The following is a 25,272-nucleotide window of genomic DNA, read 5'->3' as shown; positions in this document are numbered from 1 at the left end:
CATATGTATTTAGGATCTTCTGGAGTATACAGAAATGGTATAAAATTGTTGTCTGTTTGAACAGAGAGAATTTTGCATACTGAAATAGAAGCATGCTAGATTTCTTGAGCAAGGCCCTATATGTGGCAAGACAACTTGTTTCTCCATTTGAAAGATTACAGCATGCACAAGTGTATAGAGGTTTTAGTACTGCATGTGATAACCAATGTAACTGAAGCACAATAAAGTCTCAAGCATGCAGTAACACAAACCATGAGGTCGGACACCACAAAGTGTTGTATGCACTGTTTATTGAACTTCAAATTCCATGGTACATCATAGATTAAATAGTTAAAAATTGTTTGTTTACTATCATACAATGTTCAGAACAGTCTTTCAAAACATCTCTTTGGACAAAACTAAGAGTCAGATTCAAGCACAATTCCCCCAGAGCAGAATGCTAGGGGTGGAAGAAAGCTTCAGGGTACTGACTGTACACAACACTACACAAAGCATGACAGTACACCAAGTCATTGTTCTCTGCTGCAACACATGCTTCAAAGAAATTCCATACAACGCTCGTTACCATCATGGGCAGGCACCTACTGCATTAGTGGGACAGGTTACTCTCAAACCCTGCTCTTCCAGACTTCAATACTCCACATAAGAGTGGCAAGTGACAAGATCTTGCACTTAATGCTCTTCAAACCTGACACACAAGATGCCTACAATTTAAATTTTTATCTTAAAGACATGATGTCACCTGAGGTCAAACAACTATGAACGTGAGCAACAGCGATGTCTTAGGTTACTTTGAAGTTTTAGACTGGTTGAGGTGAGAGACTAGTGCTTGAACTGCGCTGCTCAACACTACATCCTATTTGTGCCATCTTGCCTTAACTGAATATACAATTAAGTAAAACAAAACACATCACAAAAGATAAATCAGTCAACTGTAAACTGTTGGCAAGAATCATTCAATTATATATTTGTCCTCTATCTCAGGCATTTGTACAAGACATTGGAGCCTAGAAGCATTAGCTTTAAAATTTGTGCAACTTAAGAATTTCCTTCAGGAGGAGTTCAGTCATCTGACAAGACAAAGAGATCTCCCAACCTTGCATGGCAGCCATCAGTCATAGCTCACCTCACAATAAGGTTCCGAGCCAGAACGTCAAAAAAGCACAGTAGTGCTGATTCCAAGCAAAGTCAGGATTTACCATTCGAGATTTCCCTGCTGTATTACTGTTTCCATTTGCAACACACTATTTACTAAGGAAGCCTCACAAAGGCACCACTCCCAGCTGCAGCACATACAGTGGTACTGATGCAAATGTTTCTTTTGCTGCAAAGCAGTTGGATGTATTAGGGCTTCCACAGAACCAAGTGTGCACAACATGAAAACATGTAAAACAGCAGGTTTAACCTCAGCAGCCCCTTTGAGTGATGTCTTGTCCTGAAGATTTTGTAATATCCATTGTAGTGAACACCTGTAAGACACCAAAAAAACCAGCTTATTTACTGTTCCTCTGTGTTATCATTCACATGGCTACTGGTCTCCTCTTGTAAAGTAACAATACTAGATTTCTTTGAACTGTTACAATAGAAAACAAGTTGCAGTGCACAATTAACACATTTTCTATCACATATCAGTGTCTTATGGTTAGAAGTTAAGCAAATACTAAATAAATATCATAAAATACAATGTAGTATTCTTTCCTTGCATCTAGGTAGCCATCTTCAAAAGCAGGTTGTAAAATCAAGCTGTACCCTCCCCCTCCCTTACCTCTCCGCAAGTTGGATGGATACCAATTGTTTCATCAAGTAATTCTTTGGTGAGACCACATTTTATTGCAGCAGCAAAACCTTGGGTAACTTCACCAGCATTAGGTCCAAGAACATGAAATCCTATCACACGATTCTTTAAGACAGGTGAGAACAAAACAGGAGTTAGTACTAGGTAAAGTTTAACAAAAGCTCTAATATGTAACTCCCACTACACTAAAAACATGTTATGCAAGCAGGTGAATAGCAGAGTCTTCACCAAAAATTAACTACTCCAAATAAAGTAGTTCTGCAATTCTTTTCAGTCCATTATAGCAGAATGAATGAGTTTTAAGACCATTGCACAGCACTAATTCAAGGATACTGCCTAAAACTCAACAGTTGTCAGCTGTTTTTATGATTTTATAGATATACAGTACATTTAGTACGTTCAGATTTAAAATTATTTTTCTACACTGAAATTAGGTCAGAGGATCTGTTTATATTGTTTGTTAAAAATCTGATATTGAAGAGCTTCACTCTCTGTTCCTTTCCTCCCCAAGCAATTAGGAAGGAAAATGAAAACATTATAGGCTTGAATTTTGAGCAAGCTGTCTCTGTAGCAAGATCCAGAGTGATGGTGGTATGCTATAAAAACAAGTTAAAAATGGGTGTGGTTTGCTTAAATTTGCTTCATTAATTAGTTTATCAAGAGGGATACAATGTTTTAAAACAATTCCCCAGGATGTTCCTACATATTCAGAAATGTCCTGTCCGAGGTCTGGCCATGATTTACAAGACAGGATACAAATTCCTCATAATATGAGCACTTTAAATACACTAATTTACCTTACATTGTCCTCCAGCATCCTAGGAAAAAAGCCTTTCACATAGAAATCTAAATAAAGCCCTTTCTTCCACCGTGTTCTTTGAATTTAATTATTTCCAATGAGGCTCCAATAAAAGCAGAACTTTGAGCCTTTCTGCAGACTTTGAGAAAGGCTAATAAGGAAAAGAGTAAGTTTACTTCCTCTTCGCTTAAAAGCCATGCTGTTTCCTCATATCATCCCTTCTTTCCAAAGTATTTTTAAACACCAAAAAAATCTCCCTTTGTTTGTCTGTTCTTCCAGATAGTTTTGGGGAAAAATACCAGCTAGCATTGGTACTTATTTTTTTGCAACAAGAACCTACTGATCACTAGAAATTCCCATTTCTCATCAGTTTTCTAGGACCAACCACATGCTTTCCAAGTTTCTACTACACATACAAAACTCAGCACTTGATAAAGTGCAAAAACCACAAGGTCCAGAAACCTAAAGCAAGACACCAGATAGTACAGTTGCTCAAAACCCACTTGGAAGAAAAACCCTTGCAAATCTCTGCACAAATCCTTAAATAGGATTCCTTAAATAGGAACTCAGGATGAAGTTTCATAATGTATAAAGCTACCACTTGTTCAAACAGCTGTTCTACCAAAAAACCCCAAACCAAAACAATCAGCTCTCTCCAAATTGATTAGACCTCAAATACTTACATTAACAGAATGGGTAGAGCTGGCCTCAGGCTGGCAGGCCAAATAAAAGACACTAGTCTTTTGGCTGGTCTAAAAAGAAATTTCAAGAATACGCTCAGCCTATCCATTTCAGCTTGCTACTTACATTGTCATGTTTACTACAGATAATCTTTGCATAACAGGTATTGTTATCTCTGCCTGGTACTGTCCATTCAAGTGGCCAGAACAAACTGTGATAAACCTGGGAGAATGACAGGAAGAAGAGCATTAGAGTTTGATGAATTAATTCAGTCAGATATAATTCTAATTCCTAATGCCTTTTCAAATACGTGGTTTGACATTTAATGCACTAGATTTTTATAACATATACTAGACAAGACAATGATTTTTGTTCCCTCCCCCACCCTGGCCCAAGCAGTCCATCCTCCAGAAGTCAGCAGAGGACAACTTGACTCAAACCATGCACCCCTGATTTAAACACTTGATTAAAACAGCAACAGCTATAACACACAGCATTTTAAGATCATACTTCCAGATAGAGAAGTGCTTTAGTAGTACAAAATATCTAGTTACTGTAAGTTTAAACCTATTCTGCAAAACAGTTAACAGCAGAAGCTAAATAATGCCAAGTTTATTTGAAAGATGTAAGGAATTAAACACAAGGCAAGCAAACAGCTTTAATGAAACTCTTCAGAGAAGTGCAGAAGCCAGAAATTACCATAAAACAGGGAAGTTATGCCTGATACTCCTATAGCCATAAGGAAAGGTCAGGAAGAAATTAATTCCCAATTCAACTACAGCAAACAAGCAGAAAATAAACAGTTCATCCCAGGAGTTTGGTATACTTCAGCAGTAAAGTCTTTTAATTCATGACAACAACAACAAAAACCACCTACAGTTTTGCAACCTGAGTTTGGCCTCCTGAAGTCAAATGCTTCTCAGCAGCATGCAAATAGCTATGCACAATTCTAACATTATCAGGTCAGGTCCTGGATTTCTATAAGTCCAATACCTTGCTAACAAGATGACAACACTTCCATGGTCAAAGACCTATCTAGCTAACCTTCTAATCTTGTTTTAACACTATGCCTTCAGTGTAAAGCAACAAGGTCCAAGAAAAACATTCTCAAGCTACAAGTTAAACAAGTCTTGAGTGCTCTCACCTCCAAGTTTTGCTTTCCAAATTCTTCTATGGCTCTTTCTTCAGCTAACCCACAGCTGCCATACTCTAAAGGAGTAAACACTGTCGTTGGTACATTGATATAGTCACACTAAAAATAAAAAAAAAACCCAAAATTTATATTTAGACTATGCAAGTTCTACACAGTAATAACAGGAAAAGTTGTATTAGCACTTTTTTTTTGTTTTTACAAAACCTTTGCAGTGCCTACAGTCAAGTGGACAAGTCAACTTGTGTTACTGCAATTTTGAGGCAAAAAGCATAGAAATAAGTTGAAGTTGTATTCTTATAGCTTTACCTTTGTGGAACTACCACCATAAAGCCTGCGGGCTAACAGTTTCCCTGCTTGAATGGCAACTGGAGTAAGTTCAAGCTTTCCATCCAATATATCTCCAATAGCATAAACATAAGGCACATTGGTTTGTTCTTCATCATTTACAGGTACTTTCCCATTCCTTTAAAACAAACAGAAAACAGAATAGAGTTCAGTACCATAGCCTTCCTTAAAGCTCAGCAAAAACAGAGGGGAGAAGTTCTGCTACAACGATGTTACTCTAACTGCTGTGCACTTTTTATTAAATATGCTTATGCCTTTTTTTTCTTCAACCGCAAACTCTTCAGAGCATCAATTACCTCCAACTCTGACACATGGCTGAAGTCAGTATTCAGTGGGCCAGTTTTGACCTAAGCAACAGTGCATGTTTGATGACAATGAGGTTACTCAAGGCATCTTTGGACTTATGATCTTTTACTTGATTATTATACAGCTTGCAATATACATTTTCCCTATGGGGAAAAAAGAGCTGCAACATCACTCACATATTTAAGTTGGCTTAGTAAGCTGTTAGCTGCTGCAACCTGATCTTAATATTTCTTTCTCCTGCACAACAAAATCCAGCCCTTCCTTTGTACCAGTTTTGTACTGACACCAGGGAGAAACAAGAAAAAAGTTAAATCTGTAGGAAGCGAGTAGTTTGCTGCCTCTTAAAATCCCTAGACTAACTTGCCACATGAGGTGAATAAAACTTTTAATTTAAGAGAATATTAAACTGTAGTTTCTAAGTAAACAAAGCAAATATATTAATCTATTCCTTTAAGCACAGTGGGTATTAACACATAGGCATTAAATCAGAATAGTTTTTACAAAATACATATTAAAGAAATAGAGTTAACGGACAACAGTGCTCAAATCCAGGAGAGAAAATGTTTTAAAGGTTCACATAATTGCCAGGTGTAACAGTGAGGATTTAAAAAAAAAGCATCAGTATCATTAGGTTGTTTGGTTTTTTTTTTAACCTCTTTAAAAGTATCACTGCATTCAGTGTGGTTTAAAGGAGTTGAGCAATACTCACTTCTCATTGATTTTGACACCAATTGTCTCTAAACCAATGTTTCTGGTACATGCATCACGACCAATGGCTATCAAAACCTAAAAAACCAAAATTAAATGCAATAATTTTATGCAAGAAAAGCATAATCAGCATAACACTCCCTTTGGCCTTTTTCTGAAGAAACTGTGAAGCAAGCAATTGAAGTGACTTTTCAAAAAATTGTTTGAAAGAGCCACAAACAGTTAAGGCTCCTCCATGTGCAACTTGTTTCAGAGATGCAACAAACAGCAAAACATTAGTATCAGAACAAAAATAGAAGCAACAACACTGTTCAGATGAACTAAATTCCAGGCATGTAAAGTTTCACCCATTCTGCTGACAGGGCTCAACTGAAGACAAATATTGAATTTTCATGGTTTTTTTTCTTTCAGTAATTTATGTGAACAATTTTGCAAGCAAGATTTCCCTTAATTTTTTCCCTGAACAACTTTTAAAGCATTTTAATACATTTTCATGTGCTGCTATATTCAGTTATTTCAAATCCAGAAACACTTACAGTGTTATATTCTTCTTCAAAGATTTCTGGTCCCTCAGTAGACTTTGCTGTCACTTTTAGTCGTCCAGGCATGCCTTCCTCCAGCTGTTCAACCTGTATAAATATTTGTAACCTTAGAATGACCTTAAGCAGCAGAGCTCACTTACATTGTCACTTCAAATCTTGACCTACCAATCTATCATTCAGCACTAAAACCAGCTTAATCTCATAAAACATTTATTCCTGTACAGAGTCAAAGCCTTCCCAGACAGCATGTACATTCTACATGTGCTGTTTAAAGTAATTTTGCATGGAGAGAAGAAACCTAAAGAAAGCACTTGCCTGAACAGGTACAAACTTCCTGATGAACTTTACGCCATGTGTTTCCATGTGAGCACCTACTCTTTCTGCCATTTCTTGGTCAAAGCCCCGAAGTAGTATGGAACGCACCATCACTGTGACATCTAGACCTAGACCAGCAAGAAATCCTGCACACTCTAGAGCCACGTAGGAAGCACCCACAACTAGAGTTTTGCCAGGGCAGTAAGGCAGGGAGAAGAGGTCATCACTAAAAAGAAAGGAAGTGTAAGTTACAAGGTTCTTTCAAAACAAGCTTGTTTGTCTTTGCAAGCACTAGAGCAGACAAAGGTCAGTCTATTATGCCTTTTCATCTCACCTTGTAATACAGTATTCTTTATCTCCAGGGATACCCAGATATCTAGGCCTTTCTCCTGTTGCCAGGACAAAAGTCTCTGCTGTGTGATAGGTTACTTGTCCTTTTCTATTAGTTGCCTGTTTATATAGACACAGTTAAGAAAGTCTTTATCATAGGAACAGGTTTTAAGATAAAATGAAAAAATACGTAATCCTCCCCTTAAATATTGTGAGTATGTCTACGAATCAAGAACAAGCAGTTTCAAACAAGAACTAATGCATTTAGAGAAGCCGTGCAGGTCACTGAAGAATAACAGGTTTAAACTACAAACTTTCAGGCTTTTCTCACATTAGTTAGAGCACTTAAAATTATTTACTCTTTGAATCCTGCCCGTTTCAACTACTCATTTAGATTGAATTGTTCATAACAACTTCACTTTCAAGTTATAAAAAGCCACAACAAATGAAGCCCCACCCTGCCCCCCACTTCCAATAAAAGGCCAACAGAATGCTAGTGGCAGAATATCATCAATTAGTTCTTAGGATAATGTAGAAATTAAAAAAAGGTATCTAGTTACATGATTTCAGAGGGCCTAAGACACAACCTTAAATGAATTCAAACTAATTTGACCTCTAGAGGTCCTTGGTCTTGGGAAATTTCACCTTGCCAATGCATCTCTCAAAATCTGACCTTCACTCTTGCTCTTTAGTTATTTTCCAACACAGATGAAGCTAAACTTCCTCCCCATCAAGTCATCAGGTAATTCAGGTTGGAAGGGATCTCAGGAGGTCATCTAGTCCAACCTCCTGCTGAAAGTCTTTCTGTTCTACTTCATTTATAGACTAAGGACACTTAAGTAGATGACCTGCATACCTGGACACTAGAACAGTTGGTAGATAAGTTGAGCATACTACTATCTTTTCGGTGCTGGTCTCTTGGTTTGAAACTCATGTAGTTCAGCCTTCATAAACTCATATTGAAAACAGACAATTACACACACTGAACAAACAGTTGTCTTCAATATGCACTTCTTCTAAGTTAACCTTGCTACAATATGATCACATACAGCAAGATTGCCAGCACACGTTTTGTCTTGCAACTGACAGTATAATTCTTATGCTGATACAGCAATAAAGTTCTAGCAGTGCTGTTACTCAAGCGCTTAATCTGAATTTAATTTCAATAGTTTTTATGCTTTAGTATGAAGATTTTCCAAGTGGCAAAATCATACAGCTGAAATTTTTCTCCTTCCCCCAACCCCCCAGCTGCTGACATCAGTCATCAAGTTAGCAACCAAGACCACCTTACCCTATTCATGCAAGACATAAGTTTACAGATATCCACATTACTCTTACATAACAGTTACTAGGTTTGCAAACACTGTGGCATGTACTAAAGTACAATAATAATTTGAATCAATAACTTATTTCACAAATGAGTTTTTAACTTCAGTTGACTCAAGTTGGCAATGTCAAGATTAAGCCTTTTCCTTTTTGGATTTTAAAAGGCAGTTTTAGAACATGAGTTTTCCCTCCCAACTAAATGTTTTAAACACAGCACATACCTTAATTTTGTGTGGTTCAATGAATTCTCCATATGAATTGAGGTATGTCACAGACTTCTCTCTTAAGGACACTCGATATCCCCAGTTTAAAGAACCAATGTAGTTTTGAATTGCTTCTACCATGATCTCCCAGTTGTGTTTAACTGAAACAAGACATTAATTTCATATTTAAAGAAATCAAAGTGCAATGAACTGTTAAAGAAAAACTGAAGTCTTATTCATTGTACATCATACTAAGAAAACAACATTATAATCAGTAATGAGGATACATATTAAAGACTTGTTCTACTATGCTAATATTTACCTGACTTGTTACTATCTGTAATAAAGGCCATTCTAGAAGTTCTTCCATTTAATTCAGATTCATTTTTTTCAGGAACAAAACATAATGAGCTTTCAATCCTAAAGGTTTCTATGACTCAAGAAGGAGGATGCCTTCTGATTCACCCAAGAAAACTACTGAACTCTGCCTCTATTTGACTAAGCCCAAAGTACAAGAACGATCCTAAGCTCAGAGTCTCATCTGTACACTGCTTTGGTCTGTCCTCTGTGTTCTTACTAACCTTGCTCTTCATACTGCCACCCGTATTTCCTTGAATCTTGCAGTGCCTGACCGAGAAGTGCTGCTTGATGCATTAGCTTCTTAGGAATGCAACCGACATTTACACACGTTCCACCAAGACCTAAGATGGAAAGTACCATATTATTTATGCTTTTCCTATCATGTGCTTTGTGTAATCACCCATTTATCAGTTGGTGATGTTTGCTATAGCCACACGAGAAACATGAAATTTCTGTTGTAAGAGACGTTTTAAAATACAGTGAACACACTAAGCTTACAAGTTTATATTCAGTTTAAGAGGTTACTTGACTCATTGAACCACTAAGGGTACAGCGTGTTGTCTTAAACACAGACCCAGGATATTTACTCCACAGTATTTCAGATTTTAGTCAGATTGGCAAGTAAGCAAGGCAAAAAGCCCAGAGTTCATAGGCTTCAGTATCACCTATTATGTGGAATTTGAAATATGTATTTGTTTGAAATCTTGGCTATGAAAGCACATTCATACCTTGACGAATGAAGTTCCTCACTCATTCTCAACTGCCAATAGCATTAATAAGGTCAGACAGCAGCTATCTTTAATTATGGAAAGGTGAGGCATGCATAGCCATACTGTTCTAGGGGTAGCCTAGGTCAGTTGTCCATGAAATAGAACTAGAACTAAAAGGCAACACCCCCCCCCCCCCCCCAGCATTGGAATGAACATGCAGACACACTACCCAGACACAATTTGGAAGTGAACAAAACTAGAACAACATGTGACAAAGAACTGAGAGCTAGAAATGCACAAAACATAAATAACCATCCAGAAAAGCAGGCATGCCAGGAAATCAACTCCTTTATTATCTGTGTTCCAGAATTACAGGAATTCAGCCACAATTTCTAAGAATACAAATCCATAATATCTAACAACTCAGTATGTATCACTGGCACTCAAACATCATAAAATACAAGTTAACTGAAGCCTACCCCATGAGGTTCCGAGAGGCGTTGGAACAACATAATCTAATACCATTACTTTCTTTCCCAAGGCAGCAGCTTCCTATAAAAGACAGAGGGATAAGTCAGCGTTACTGAACTTTTGCCTGACCAAGAAAGCCTGTCTGCTCATTTACAGTCACGCTATACTTAGCATCAATAGAAGGCTCATTTGCTACTTAGTGTCATTATCACATATGGCTCTTCCACCTCCTTCACTAGACAAAAATTTAAATCCCTCAAAAACTATTACTTTCCTCCAAACTTTGAATGGATGCTTATGTTCAATGCTGCATCCATATCATCCCACATTGTCAAAAGCCATGATCTGAAGAGGGTACGAGATAGACTTATCAGCCTATGATCTTCTACCTCACCCAAAGAAATATTTATGCTGTTAGCTCTCCTTTTCTCTCAGCAGGGCAGGACTGACTTGGCATGTTCATGAATGAATGAAAAAAACCCAACACCATAAACTGGAGACAGTTCAATGGAGGACCACCAAGATGCTCAGCGGGCTGGAGCACACGCCCTATGAGAAGGGTGAGGGAATTTTACACATTCAGTCTGAAGAAAAGGTGGATTTGAAGGGAACCCAAGAGCAACTTTCCATTAACTATGAGAAGGTCATTAAGATTACTGTGCCAGGCTGTTCATGCTGGTGAGTAGTGGAGGGACAAAAGACAATGGCCATAAGTTGAAACAAGATAGTTTCAAGACTGGATATAAGGAACTTTCATACCATGAGGACACTCAAGCAGTGAAACAGGTTTCCCAGGAAGGCTGTGCCCTGGCTATTTTCAAGGCCCAAATGAATGAGGTCCTGCATAATCTTATTTGACCTCACAGTCGACCGTGCTTGGAGCAGAAGCTTAGACTAGACATCCTCCTAATGTTCATTCCAACCTGAATAATCCTACGATACTCTATCCAAGGAATTACCAGGCACTTGATTGAATCTACCCATTGTTTGATCTTTCAAGGGCTTAGATCAAATACTTAGGTGTCTCAAATCTGTTTAAGAACTCCTGCACAATCCTGGCTCAAGCAAGGTTTAGCCAACTATCTTGTATTCTGTGAATACCTGACTTCACCCACTCTGAACAGTTTGGTAATTATCACCAAGTGTATAACTGATGTCCCAGAAGGCACTGCGAAGAAAGATCTGGAGCATTCTGAAAATGCCCAACTGGCCAATTCAAGAATTCAGTTGTCGCTTTCTTCTGCCTGCCTTATATTTATCTAGTAAAAGTTGCACTGTTGTGTTGCTGGATTGTTGTACAGCAATTGCCAACACTGTCAAGAATAACCATAAACTGACAGTTAGGATAACTGACAGAGGTGGGAAGCCTGTGTTCAAATTCCTCAGGTAGAAGAGAAAACTGAATCCACACCTTAGGTCCTAAGGCACTCTGAACAACAGCTAATTGTTTAAGAGGTACACAATCTCTATTACCATTTCTGAAAAAGCAGCTAGAAATAGAACTAAAAAGTGAACCAGTTCCTTGAGAAAACAGCTGAAAGCACTTCATTTTAGGTGACTGGTGATCCTGAATCCTAAACAAAGTACTTCACGAGTAGCCTTTAAATTTTCTGGATTACTGTTTGCAAGTGTTAAAGTGCCCGTGTATTACACATGAAGAGCAGATACTTAAACTTCTAGTTCCACCCTCAGCCAGGAACCTAAAACCTATTATTAGGATTGAGACCTGAATAAACATTGGCTAGAAACTGGTCCACACAGACCACGATCTCGTAAGTGAGCATATTACTAGACTGCTACTGATTCATTAATTAACAAATTGAACAGTAACAATCATCAAAATATAGACTGTTTCATACTACTGTGATTAGTAGAGAGACTAACTTTTGAAGTATTTTCATATACAACCTGTTCTTCAATGCAATTTTCACATCATACCTTAGAACATGCAAGTCCACCTGAGCCACCACCAATAATAATGAGGTCATAATCATAAGGTTCTGTATCTTTGCTGTCCCCAAGAAGTTTCTGCAGTGATCCATCATGATAAGCCTGGGAGAGTTAAAAAAAAAATTACCATGCACATTTCTGAGCAAACAAAAACTGAGTGACATTGCCCTTTCTGCCCTAGATCATCCAGTCTAGTATGTCACACAAAATTTAATTATGATCAAACAGCAAATTCACTCTGTAGTCTTGTCAATTTCCAGCTGATTTTAAAAAAAAGTTACCTGATAAGTTGAATCACAGCCACCTATGTGAGTTCCATTCACAAATACATTAGGCACTGTCCTCTGATTAGTTAGCTCTGCTAACACTTGCTGAATACTGGGTCCATCAGCTAAGAATAAAAGAAAGAGGTACATTATAGAACAATTTTCAAGGAGGGAGTGTTTAAGACAACTGAAGCATTAAAGGTTTGGACTGCAATATAGTGCAGGCCTGCCAAGAAAACAATTCTATTATAAGCATCACATTTGTAGACTTCCTGAACATAAGCAAGTCTTCAGAAACCACTTCTCAGAAGAGCATGCTTAAATACTGAGAATAAATTGGTGCTTCAAGCCATAATTCCTACAGAATGGAGTAAAGTTGTAGCAATAGAGTTTAGTCCCTGTATATCCTGGATTCTTATCAGTCTCTTCCTGACAGTGTCACACTTGGTACTACACAAAAATAATTTTCCAGATATCACAAGAGATCGTATAGACAGCTTTTCTTCCATGAGAACTGCCTGGTTTTGGAGTACGTTCTGTGTAAGTGCAAGTAGTTTTACCCAGCAGCTTTGTATTATGAAAATATGGGGATGGGAAGAACGAACATGCTCTTCTACTTACCCTAAGGCTACCTTCAGACCTTTTCTACCCATCACACTGTCTTAAACCTTCCAGTTTTAAGATTAGCATTGCCGGACCTGACCTGTCACCTGAATCATCAGCACCTACACACAGGCTCAATTTGGATCTCTCAACAGTTGTCCAGCAGTAAAAGTGGGAAGGAAAATTTAGTAATCACTTTGACTAAAATCCTTTTACTCCAAGATCATATCTACTTAGTATCAGTAATCAGAACAAATGCAAGGGAAATACATTATCAATTAGGAGTATTACAGAAAAAAATGACTGTGCATTGTACTTTACATATCTTGAAGTTGTGATATCGTGAACTAATTATACCCCAATAAAAAGTAAAAATAAGTAAGAGATGCTATTGATCAATAAATAAGCACATTTTTCCCAAACACTGTTTAGGCACAAACACTTCAAAAAAGCATTAGCACTTTAAAAAAGCATTGGAAACTAAGCTTTGTACAGAAGAAAATTGATAATACATATTCAACAGCTTACCAACAGTGCAATTAAGAATTTACTAAGAATTATGTTAGAAACTACTTCTTAAAACTACATTAAAAGCTACATGCATTACATACATGTATGCATAAAGCACTACACATGTACTAAATCTAAAGCAGCTTGGGCTTTTAAAAAAGCAACAACATCAAACTAGTAACAGCCAAGGTACTGGAATTTACCCTTCCTTCCAATGACTCAGCAACTTTCCCTATAAAGGTCACCCATATATCAAGTCAAACATTAACAATTCATCTAAGGCCACATAAGAACCTGAGGTAGGAGAAAAATTCCACAGGCTTTTCCCCCAAAAACAGAGCTCCTCAGAGAAAAATCAGATCTCACACCCTCTATCAGTTGATGATTTGTACAGAAAGAGTCAAAGCCTTCAGCTGTATTAAAAACACATCCTGTATTAAAATCCACATTGAAGCCTAATTGCTTTTATCTCTGCATATATTAAAACTGATTTTAATTGTTTTATTTATCCTCCAGTTAGTTCAAGACAGCTTAAGGAGTCATGCAGTCACCCATTTTTAGTTACACTAAACAGCACGTGATAAGATTTTCTTTATTCTACTTACTAGTTACATCAAGTTCCAAAGCGTAGTACTCCACACGCATAGAACGGAAGAGTTCTTTCACCTACAACAGAAACAGACACAATGCCAATGCAAAGGTTTGACAAGATCTGACACACAGCTCAGGGTGTCAACACTTGATTGTCGGACATAAAAAGGTAACTTCTAAGCCTCAGTTATTATGCTTCAAGGGCCTAGCCCTACATGGTTTTGGTAAAGTTTGGCACTACTTCTACATTTTGTATGTTCCTCACTTACACCCAGGCTATCTAACAGCAGTCAGATTAAGCATCCCACATCACAGTAACCTTCCAATAAAAGTTTCATTACCTTAAGAAAAGTTTCTATATAGAATTTGCTTAGCTGCAGACTTCTCCACCTCTGACAGAGGCCACAAGCCATGAGAATAAACTGCCATATGGAAAAACATGAAGAGGAGAAATAAAGTAGCAGCCAGATTCCCTGATACTACTAAGAAAAGAGAGAAAAAAAACAGGAGTAGAGGATAACATGCAAAACAAAACACTGTCAAGTAAATAAAATAAAAAAAAGAAGAAAGAAAAAAAAAGAGCGCATTATAAAAAGCTCCAGAAAAGGTAATACTCCCCAAGTGTACTCAGCACTAGGACAGCTCATGCCTACAGCCCTGAATTCACTTCTGGTTGCTGTACTTCAGAAAAGTTTTAGAAGAAGCATGCAACAGTTACTGTAAAGAGTTAATAAGTTGGGTTTAACATAAAAAAGATGAGGAAAGAAACAGCTGTGTTTAAATAAATAATTGACTACCTCAAGGAAGAAAAGAAGCAGTGGTGGATGGAATAAGAACTAATGGTCTTGAACTGCATCAAGAGATTGAGATTAGACTTTAGGAAAAGCTTTTCCTAACAGCAAGACACTGGAATGTATTGCCTAGGTAGATGACAATCTTCATCAGTGAGTGGCTTCAAAGTACATGTCAAAAGTGTTTGAACTACAGCTTCTGCTACCCTGAGGCATGGGACAAGACTAGATGATCTCTTGAACTTTTTTCCAGCTCTGATTCTTGGTTTGCTTTTTAACAACATCTGCCTCAGCCTTCAGAATCAGGCAGGAGTGGTTCTAACTTGTTTGCCATTGTTTTACTAAATCAGTCATATCTTGCTTGTGAAATATTGAGGCAGTTAATATCAGAATGTAACAGTTACATTCTTTAACCTTTTAAATTGCTATTCTTCTCCATTAAGTAGAAGAAGCATTCTGAAGATGCTTGGTCATTAAAAGGCTGCTTTTCTCCTGCATTGCCATGAACAAACTAAGGTACAGTATCACTAGAACATGTCCTAGAAACACATTTCATGCATACAGAAGTCAGCAATAAATAAAAGAACTCCATAAACAAACCTAGTCTTAAAAAGAAAAAAAACACCAAACATCCTAAATGACAACTTAGTTGAGATTTACTGCCCACCACCCCCCGACAGAGTTCTGGGTGTTTTTCCAACATCAGTTCTGGATGGATAGAGTGTACCATTACCAGATTCAAATCAGGTAGCCTTTTAGAACTGAGATTTTTACAGTAACATTGTTTGTTAAACTGGCAGTATTGAAACTGTGAACTGTCCTTCCAGATGGACAACACCATACCTCATGACACAGGATGCAGTATTACATATGGCAATATTTACTCCTTTGAAATATAACTTGCAGGCTTACCCGTGCAAATAGACATTGTAAGGCAATGCATAAAAAAATAAATCTGCTTTAATCATAACTATCTGGATGTACAAACAGCTCTAGCAAGAAGCACTAAATGTCTGTGTGATGGATCCACTTGCCAGCATGGAGCCTGAACAATGAAGCACACTAAGTTGCTGCCAATTCAGAAGAAATCTTTTACAACCAGCTTTCTGATGAACCTCAAATTTATTGACAGCACTTCACTAAGAGTAAGTTGAGTCACATCTAATAAGCTTAAAGATGTCAAACACACGATGAATAAAATGTTTTTAATGTTGCTGTGATCAATGCTGTTACTATGCCAAAGGCTGAGTATTCCAGTGCTTTCTACTGAGTTTCAGCTTTATGCAGACATAAAGCTTTTGTATTCTGTACCACCTACATGGTAAGTTTCTTACCACATCATATATCAACCACAATATACAAAAACAAGCTCTGCTTGTATACCTGATTACATTAGTTCTACAATTATAGAATAATTTAAGTTTTAAGGGACCTTTGGAGGTCATCTGATCCAACTCCCTGCTCAAGGCAGGGCCAAATGTGAAGGTTGATCAAGTCACACAAGCACTGTCCACTCCAGTTCTGTATATCTACTAGGACAGAGGTGCCGTAACCTCTCTGGGCTGTTCCAATGTTTGACAATCCTCACAGTAAAGAATTTCCATTTTATCTCACTGGAGTATCTCTCGTTGCAACTTGTATTTATTGGCTCTTGTCCTTTCACTCTGCAACTCTGAGTCTACTTGTCTTCCCACTTGGTAGCTGAAGACAGCAACTAAAATCCCTCCCTAGCCTTCTCAAGATTGAACAAACTGAGCTCCTTCTTCACACATCCTGTGTTCCAGTCCTCTAACCATCTAGGTGGCCCTAAAAACTTTTGTCCTAAACTCACCATTCCCTTCTGGCTTGCTTACTGGAATGACTATGGCTATGGACTGAATCAAACAGCAGTGGAACTGTTCCAGACGTCCTGCTCTGCAACTGCTGTTACAAAGCCCAAGCTAAATGCCATGAAAGATCTAAAAAGCTAAGCTTAAAGGGATTGCTACTATGAAGTGTAAGCTAAGAATGTGGAGGGAAGTCACAAAATTAGCTATTTGGCTGCTGGTTTAGTTTGCAGCAAAGCAGCAGGGTAACAGACAAGGTTCCATCAGTGTTTTGTGGGTTTTTTTTAAAAACTGCTAAAATATTGTAACAACAGCTGGCAGAGGTGAGGACAGGAGAGAGAACATTAGTAGAACAAGAAAGGATTACACTCAAGAAAGGACAGATTTAAGACAATGCATTTAGGCAACCTTTATTCTCTACTGAAGATATGGAGTAGAGAAAAAAAATCAGACAAGTGTCAGCATCCTAATTAGAAATAGCTATGGCACTTTATGAATAAATCATACTGGTGTTGTGCTAATGAAACAGAAAGAAAAGTAACAAGTATATGATCAGTTATGAAATCTTCAATACAGGCGAGAGATAATAGATTATTTCAGTTTGGAAAAGAAAATGATTAGGAGGAGTAGAAAGATAACACACACTAATCATGAGTAATATCTAGATAAGGTGAACAGGAAATGATTTCTGAGAAATACTCACTGGAGCAAACAGCAACAACTGCATCTACCAGAAAACAATTTCGAAATTAAAAGGAAGTAAACTTTCCATGCAATAAACAAACCAGATAAATTATTGCCACCTGACATTGTAAAAGCCAAAATTAAAAGGAGATCAACAGCTATTAGACCAACTAATGAAAGAAAGATCCATTGAAAACTTTTAACTCAATAAAACTAATACAAACTCAGGTCAAGAAATTCTTGAGCTACACAGTGCCGGAAACTTCAGTGACATACTAGGAAATTTCCCTCCTTATACCCCCAATCCTAAAAATGTAATTTCTCCAACAAGTGTCTGGGATGGGATACTAGGTTGTATGGTCACTGATACAACCGTTTACTTCCCTTCTGACCAGTGCAATGGCCTTATTTACCTACTACATCCTTCCAGTTTTCACAAAAAGAGAGACTAGAAATATTTCCAGATATTATTAAACAGTAGACCAATTTCTCAGTTTCATAGAAATTATCTAACACTTTACAAAACTCTTCCTGGAGATACTTTCTGTCACTAGGGTAGCTAAGCAGGTTTGAAATAAGCTTCATACAGTAAAGTAATAATGGTATGCCCTAGGTCTGCTGTTGCATATATCAGCTAACATTCTATAATAGCTAGAGCTGAATTCACCAGACACCCCTGTGGATACAGAATGTAATCGGTAACAGCGTAACATATAACTAGAATAACCAGCAACTTCTAGGAAACCACAGTTGTTGCTCTTAAAATAATTTCAATGTATCATAGTTTTCAGACTTGGCAATTTTTCATGCTAAACCCCTATGTTTTCTTTATGCATTTCTATCTTACTTAATATTAAATCTTTTCAGGGTGGTAAGAAACTAAAGAACAGTCAAGTTAAGTTATGACAAGGAAGTCATTCTAACACCACCCCCTCTCCACTACTGCCTTGCTAAAGCAATTGAACAATAAATTGCATTTGCAGAAAAAGAACTGTGTAATTGCCTAGTTACACTACTAGCTAAAGTGAACAGAATCAACTACTTAATTCATTTAAAGAATTTATTTGCAGTGCTTTTCTGAAGGAAAGCACAATCTTAATTTTCTTCCAGCACGGCTACCTGCATTTGAAATAAAGAATTCTTCCCACCCTCCAAATCAGGTCCTTCTAGAGCATGAATATTCTCTGCACTAGGGCTAAACATCATCCACTTTTCCATTAATCCTACCAAAAGCACATTACTAACAACCATCCACAGTAAAAGACAGACACAGTACACACTATTCATATCTGTCTGTCTTTAAGAACTCAAAAACCTATGTGATTACAGGCTAAGTACCCAAGCTGTAACTACATTGTCAAATTATATCCACTTCATTAATTCTACAGACTAGATCAGCTAGCAAGAATGCTGCATTACCCATTGTTCTCCCATTCCTTTCACTATTTTCTAAGTCTTTCGTGGGAGGGGTTGTTCATACTCATACTGTTGCAGGTATTTCTCTGTTTCATCACTTGATGTCTCACATGTGGCTTCCTTCTGTCATAAGCTTTCTTCTAATTCTCTCTCCACAATAAATACCTCTTCTACATGTTTTCTTCATTATATTACCTTTCTCTTCTGTTCCAAATGGGAAAGTAAGCCAAGGAAATCTGCCTACTAGAGCAATCGGCTCTTCCTCCCCACCCCCACCAAGCTTATCACTTGTTCCTTCACAAAGATTCATATCGGTTATTTCAACTCTCCCTCCTAGAAAGGGCCATGAGAGAGGGCCCTCCTACTCACTATATTCATTCTTCCCCCTTCCAAGACAATAAAGATAATATTCCTCATATCTGACTGTTTCCCTGAAGCAAGTAATCCTGCCTAATAGAGAAGCTCTGAACAGATGCAGGAAAGAACATTAATCTGAAATTTAATTACTGAACTACAATCAAGTCTATTTTTCCCTTAAGTTCCTTGTGTTAGTCTAGCCCCACTGCAATACCAGAAACAGATGAAGGAAAAGGTTGCAAGGTTTAAAGAGTTACTATGCCATTGTATGATCTCAAAAACACTGGACCGAGTGCCACACATATCAACACACTTGAGCAACCATGATCACTAAAAGCACACATAGCAATACAGATGGGCACGACTAAGCATTTCTCAATGGACAGCACTTAAGTCCTCAACAAAAGGATTTCTCTTCAACAGGAGGTAACATTTTTGACAAGTGGATTAGACTTGAGCAAGACTCCAACCCTTCATTAGCTAAAACTTCCACTGAATAAGTTGGTAAGTAACCAAATTTTAGAAGGATTTGAGCTGCCTACTATGCTATACTGTCTTTCTGCCAAAACATTCTTGGAGAAGAATTATTGGTTTTGCCTATTCTCTTATACACATAAGCCTCCTTTCCCAAAACCTCAGTTAAGCTGCCAGTGAGATAGGATATATTCATTTATGTTTTCTACAACAGGGTCATAGTATCTCCTCCCTCACAAGAGCTATGGGAACTAAACCTAACCCACACGTGGCAGCGCAGCTTCTGAGTCTCTACGTGGTTGTCAGTTCCACTGAGGAACACTAGGACTCGATCCCACAGTTCCAATTATGCTTTTCCACCATGGCTATATCGAATATGGCACTATAAGGTTTACCTAACATTTCATAACATGCCCTTTGTAAACATGCAAGAATCACAATGCCTACAAACACCCAGATTCTGTATGGGCTATGACTATAATGAGATGGTATCATAAAATTCTAATGAAAATCCTGTTTTTCTTTAATGACTCTGGCTCACTAGCTACAGCTACCCTGTGATATTGGTGCATAACCAGGGCTAGAAAAAAAATATTTTTCTCTAAACATCACCATTAATCAATAGTGTTTTGGTTTTTTTTTTAAAATACGCATTATGGCCAGCATTTAGAACTTATACTCTTGCTATAGAGTCAATTTTCTCCCTCAAATTCAAAAAGAGCAGAAAACTCAACTTATCCCTCCCCAGGGATGTAACTTGGACAAAGCTGAACACCAACGTGGTGCTCAAACTTTCACTAAGAAAGCAACACAACCAGCACCCTGACCTTCAAGTAACAGATACAAAAGCTGTTTAGCCGAGGAACAAGCACACTGCGCGCAACTTCCCACGCATTCACCTACCCCTCTGCTCGCGTGGCAAAGGGAAAGAACTACCAAGGACGCCAGTTAGGATCTTTGCCTCACTCCAAGCCCGACACGAGAGTTTCCAAGGGGTGGCACACAGCGCTTAACTTCAGCGGGGTGGATACGGGACTACTCCTGCACGCTCTAAACCCCAAGGGTGCCGTCGCAAGAAGCAGCATCCCCGCAACGCCTGCTTTCCAGCCCTCTTCCCCTTGCGCACTTCCCCCGGCCCGGGGCGGGCCGCCAGGCGTGCGAGCGGGCGCCCTCAGGGCACATGTCTCTCGCCTCGCCAGGCCTGCCTCCTCCTCTCGGCGAGACGAGGGGAAGCGGCTCCGACAGCCCCCCCCCCCCCCCCCCGACCCCCGTTCCGGCGGCTGCGGGCCCGAGCAGAAGGCCCGCGGAGGAGAGCGCGCCGAGGTGACTCCCGCCGCCCCCTCACCTTATTGCAGTAGGGGCAATAGCTCTTGCTGAAGATCATGACGCGGTGGGAGGCGATGAGGGTCCGCACTTGGAGCTTCAGGCCGTCCCAGTCCGGGAGCTGGGTCTGGCCCGGCGGTGGCGGCGACATGGCGGGGCCGGCGGCTGAGGCGAGGAGTTACAACCGCCCAGCGCGCGCCCCGCTCGCCCAACGGCAGCGGCGCGCACCCAACGCCCGCACTGACCCTCAGCCTCACCCCGCCCCTTCCGGAGCGGGGAAGGTGACGAGCCGGACCGACCTATCCGCAGGGAGGGGGGGGTGCGGCAAAACGCCGAGGAGAGATTCCCGCCCTGCGTGTCATCCACACGCACTATGACTCATTGCAAAAGAACAAAAAAGCGGCTTTATACCGGAGAAAGAAGGGTTACTATTTACCTAAAGGTGATATAGAGGAGGATAAACTTGCATTTTTCTAAGGCACCCCTCCCCTCTGAGGGGCAGGGTGGAATAACCCAAGAGGAGGGAGACGAGAGAGCGCATGCGCAGGGGGCACGCTGAGGCGGCGGGAGGGCAGCGCCGGTGGCGGTGGGTGCCGGGGCGGTCTCTTGTGTGGGGACCTCGTCCCGCGGCGCCTCCGAAGGCTGAGGAGGACAAATAGTTCCAGCCGGGAGCGGCTGCAGGGGAAAGAGGGGAGCTGGGGGCTGGCTCGTTGGCCTTTCCCGTTCTCACCTCACGGACCGTCCGGTCCCGAGGTGGCGGCCATCGCCCCGTGTCCCGGCGTGGAACAAACGCCCGCAGCGGGAGCCGGGGGCGCAGGTTTTGTCCCTCCTCGGTGCCTTATAAATTAGGGCAAAGTGGCAGGGGGAAAGCTGCCTTCAACTGGGAGAGAGCAGCTTCCCCTCATCTGCCTTCACCTGCTGCTTGGGTCTCTTACGCACAAGGAGGACAAAAGGGGTAAAGGTGGAGCTTCTGTAATAAAATGGATTATGGCTTGAGAAGACGTTAGCCAAGATAGCAGAAAGAAGCTCCTTTTTATTGCCCATTACAAGGTTAAAGGAAGGGGTTGCTGGAGCATCTGGTACTGCTTATCATGACACACATCTCTGATTAGATTTATTATACTCTTCCCAAGAATCATTGTAATTGTCAGGACTGAGAGGTGGAAGGGGATGTTGTTGTGGCCTTAATAGCGGAATGAGTCTTTATCAGGGCATAGAGCAGCAGGAATCCTGTCTGGTTATTCCCCTGCTTTGGTGGGTTTTTGGCTGGAGAATGGCAGGCTGTGTGCTGAGGTCCCAAGAACCTGGTCATCTGTCTGCAGAGCAAGCCAGTGTTTACCAATCGCAGCAAAAGCTTTCTGTAAACAATCATAAGGGGTTGCCCTGGTTTAACATCTAAGAACTTCACTAATGTTGCTGAATCAAACCCTGCAAGCTTCTGAGTGACACAAATTACATTCCATAGGTGAGGAAAGCACAGAGACAGAGCAATTTAGTAAGGTTCAATAGGAAATGTGTGACAAAGCAGGTAATAAAGTCCAGTGCTCTCTCCCATGCCTGCCACAGACCAGCCCTACTTCTATTTATTAATGCTAAAAATAATCACATATAAAAGCTGTAATGCCACTGCTGATGAAAATGGGCCTGCTGGGTGACAACTGAATTAACTTGCTTAATTCCCTTTTGATCATGTGTATCTGTGGTGTTCACTGCCCAGTGAGCTTGAAAAAATATATATTACATTTATTTGAATGTTGGCAATGAAAGAGTTCTAGGCTAACTACGCTCCCCACAGAGAAAAGCAAATCTAAGTTGTATAGCCTCTTATTTCAGTATCAGCGTGTAGGAAAGCAGATACGGTACCTGCAGCTACTAAGGTTTGACATAACATGCAGGGTCCAGAACTATCCACAGTACTTTGCTCATAGTCCAGCCAGAACTGCTTGTTTATTTCCTAGCTTTAGCTAATTGTTCTCCCTCCTTCTTGGACTCCTTCTACCTGATGAGAAACGTCGTTATCCTTAGTATTCTTGCAGGAATTAATATCACAAGCTCAAGGGTTTGTGTTACTGTCTGAAGGTTGGTGGGTTTTCATACTGAACTTGCCATCCATCAGCTCCAGAAAGGTCAGAAAATATAATAAATACTCAAAATATCTTTTTCTTTTGAAACACTCAACACTCATGGCAGTGTGCCAAGTCCTATGAGGAATACATGTCTGAGGCAAATTATGTCACTTGAGGTTTTTTTTTCCCTTCTGTGCTCTCTCTGCTATTGGTTATTATTATCACTGTTCCTGTAGCTAGAACAAGAAGGGGGTAATGGTTTTAAAGTACAGGAAGGTAGATTCAGACTAGATATAAGGAAGACATTTTTCATGATGAGGATGGTGAAACACTGGAACAGATTGCCCAGAGAGGTGGTAGATGCCCCATCCCTGGAAACATTCAAGCTAACGTTCAGGTTAGGACTGGGATCTGAGCAACGTGATCTGGTTGAAGATGTCCGTGCTCATTGCAGGGGCATTGGACTAGATGACCTTTAAAGGTCCCTTCCAACCCAAACTAGTCTGTGATTCTATGATTCTGTGAAGAATGGATGAAGGGGACAATGTCAACTCAGAACACAAATGGGTGATCTGGAAGCACTGTGATGGCAGTATTTTGCTTAGCTTTGCTTTCCTCAAAGCTGGAGTGGAGGAGTGAGCAGGGAGGTAAGGTCTTGCTATGTTGGCAGTCGCTGTTGGTGGTTGAGAGAAAAGGAAAGGATTGAACTCTGGAGAAAGAAGAGAGAAGACAACTGCTCAGTTCTAGAGAGGAAGGGACCACCACATTAGTATCCTGCCTGTGCACCTCAGTAGCTTACAGTAGCTCTGATTATTGTTAATAGTATAGGCCCTGAATCCGTCTTCTGTGGTTTTTTTTTCTCCCTGAGAATACCAGATCATATTCAGCTCTCAAAACCTTACTCTTCAGGTATGCTGGGGTGGATCTAAGGGGTTGACTAAAGCTCTTTGGGCAAAAATTCCACTCACTAGGAGACTACATTTAAATATTTGAAACAGCAGAAGTGTTGTAAACATTTCTGAATGAAGTGGTTTTCAAGAGGACGTTTTGAGGAAGGGGCAAGTGGCTTGTGGAAAGAACCAGGAAACTGTTTTAAACATAGAAGTGTGAAAGACTTGTTTAATAAAGGTTTAAGCATGATTGAACTGTGGCTCCCTGCAGGCCAGTCAGCAGCTGTACAAAGAGCTTATAAGATGATAGTAAGCTTCCCCACCTTCCACATGAAAGGCCTTGGTCTGCTTTCTCTAATATAAACAGATAGAATAAAAGCAACTGGTCTCATTAGGACAGTCCTCTCCTATGCATTACTCAACTTACTCTAAGGATTAGTAAAAACCAAACCACATAAAATAGTTCTTAATGATGTAGCATAATGTGGCATGGGAAGGCATTGAGGTAGAAACTGGTAGGGGAGGTTTATGAATAGAATAGGATAGGATGGGATAGGATAGGATAGGATAGAAGATGCATCATTTCTGCAGCTCTTGCACAGGACTAGAGGGCTCTTAGCATCATAAAGGTCTGATCCCATCTTTAAAAGTGTAAAGCTATACACCATTCTGAAAAACATGGAGTAAGACTCTGCCATAAAAAAGGCTTCAAAAGACAAATTGACGCAGACAGCAGCTGTTGGAAGCATTTCTAAATTAAGTTGTTTGCAAGATATTTGGAGGAAGGAGCAAATGACTGGCAGAAAAGAACCAGGGAACTGTTTTAAGCATAACAATGCGAAAGTCTTTAACTATCCTTTTGTCTAAAATGAAATTTGTGTCACCTGGGCTTGCTCCCATTCCTCAGGTACATTCAAATAGCTGTGAGCCTTGATGCTGCTGAAGGGAGTCAATTTAACAGTGAAGAATAGCCAGAGAGCTCCCTCCCAGCCACATCCCTTTGTTCCCTGGTTCAGTCTTCATGTCACAGCACAGGAAAGGAAAGAGCATGACCTATCTCCAGCTTTATATTCTGTTGCGGATCTGTCTATGAAGTGGTATTCCCTAAGGTTGCTGCTTCTTTTATATATTCAGAATGCTGTAACCCAGTTTAGAAAGAGTAGAGAATGTGTCTTAAAGGTAAGGTGACAAAAGCCCTAAACTGTGGCCTTAATCTTTCTCACGTTACTCCAGTGCCTTCCCTGACCTTCTGGGAACTTGCCCACTCTGCACCAGGGGAAGAATAGAGGTGCTGCATTTTAGAACTGCATTTCCTGTTTTGGAGAAGGAGCTCCAGATCTCCCCAAAGCCACAAGTATTTCATGGGTAGAAGGAAGAAGAAAGGCTGGTTATTTCTTCAGAAAAAATGACAACTGCCAGTCCTTGAATTACCATAGAAATTGGTCATAAGCCAGGAGACTTCCAAAGTCCTTAGCCATGAG

At 39.8% G+C, this 25,272-nt stretch overlaps 1 protein-coding gene across 1 annotated transcript; it reads right to left on the bottom strand.

Annotated features, from left to right (window-relative positions):
* Nucleotides 1–273: 273 nt before the first annotated feature.
* On the bottom strand, nucleotides 274–21,078 carry TXNRD3 (thioredoxin reductase 3). The gene is made up of 16 exons (XM_049826488.1): nucleotides 20,858–21,078; nucleotides 13,979–14,039; nucleotides 12,276–12,385; nucleotides 11,983–12,096; nucleotides 10,053–10,125; nucleotides 9,085–9,204; nucleotides 8,522–8,664; nucleotides 6,979–7,094; nucleotides 6,645–6,870; nucleotides 6,324–6,416; nucleotides 5,789–5,865; nucleotides 4,735–4,891; nucleotides 4,420–4,527; nucleotides 3,402–3,497; nucleotides 1,766–1,900; nucleotides 274–1,469 (listed from the first exon to the last, which is right to left on the bottom strand). The coding sequence occupies exons 1-16, from the start codon at nucleotides 20,984–20,986 to the stop codon at nucleotides 1,407–1,409; spliced, it is 1,821 nt and encodes a 606-aa protein (XP_049682445.1). The 5' UTR covers nucleotides 20,987–21,078; the 3' UTR covers nucleotides 274–1,406.
* Nucleotides 21,079–25,272: the final 4,194 nt, after the last annotated feature.

The sequence above is a fragment of the Accipiter gentilis genome, chromosome 23, assembly GCF_929443795.1.
Source record: "Accipiter gentilis chromosome 23, bAccGen1.1, whole genome shotgun sequence".
NCBI classification, from domain to species: Eukaryota; Metazoa; Chordata; class Aves; order Accipitriformes; family Accipitridae; genus Astur; species Astur gentilis.
This window is presented reverse-complemented; position numbering and strand designations above follow the sequence as displayed.

What these genes read in the sequence shown, in the direction of transcription:
- TXNRD3 (XM_049826488.1), bottom strand. Translation starts at nt 20,986, where the DNA reads ATGTCGCCGCCACCGCCGGGCCAGACCCAGCTCCCGGACTGGGACGGC. An exon ending in GTGGCAGTATGAAGAGCAAG is followed by an intron (nt 8,665 to 9,084) that starts GTTAGTAAGAAC and finishes GTCTTGTTTCAG; the next exon opens with TTAAACACAACTGGGAGATC. An exon ending in GGAAGTTTGTACCTGTTCAG is followed by an intron (nt 6,417 to 6,644) that starts GCAAGTGCTTTC and finishes ATATTTATACAG; the next exon opens with GTTGAACAGCTGGAGGAAGG.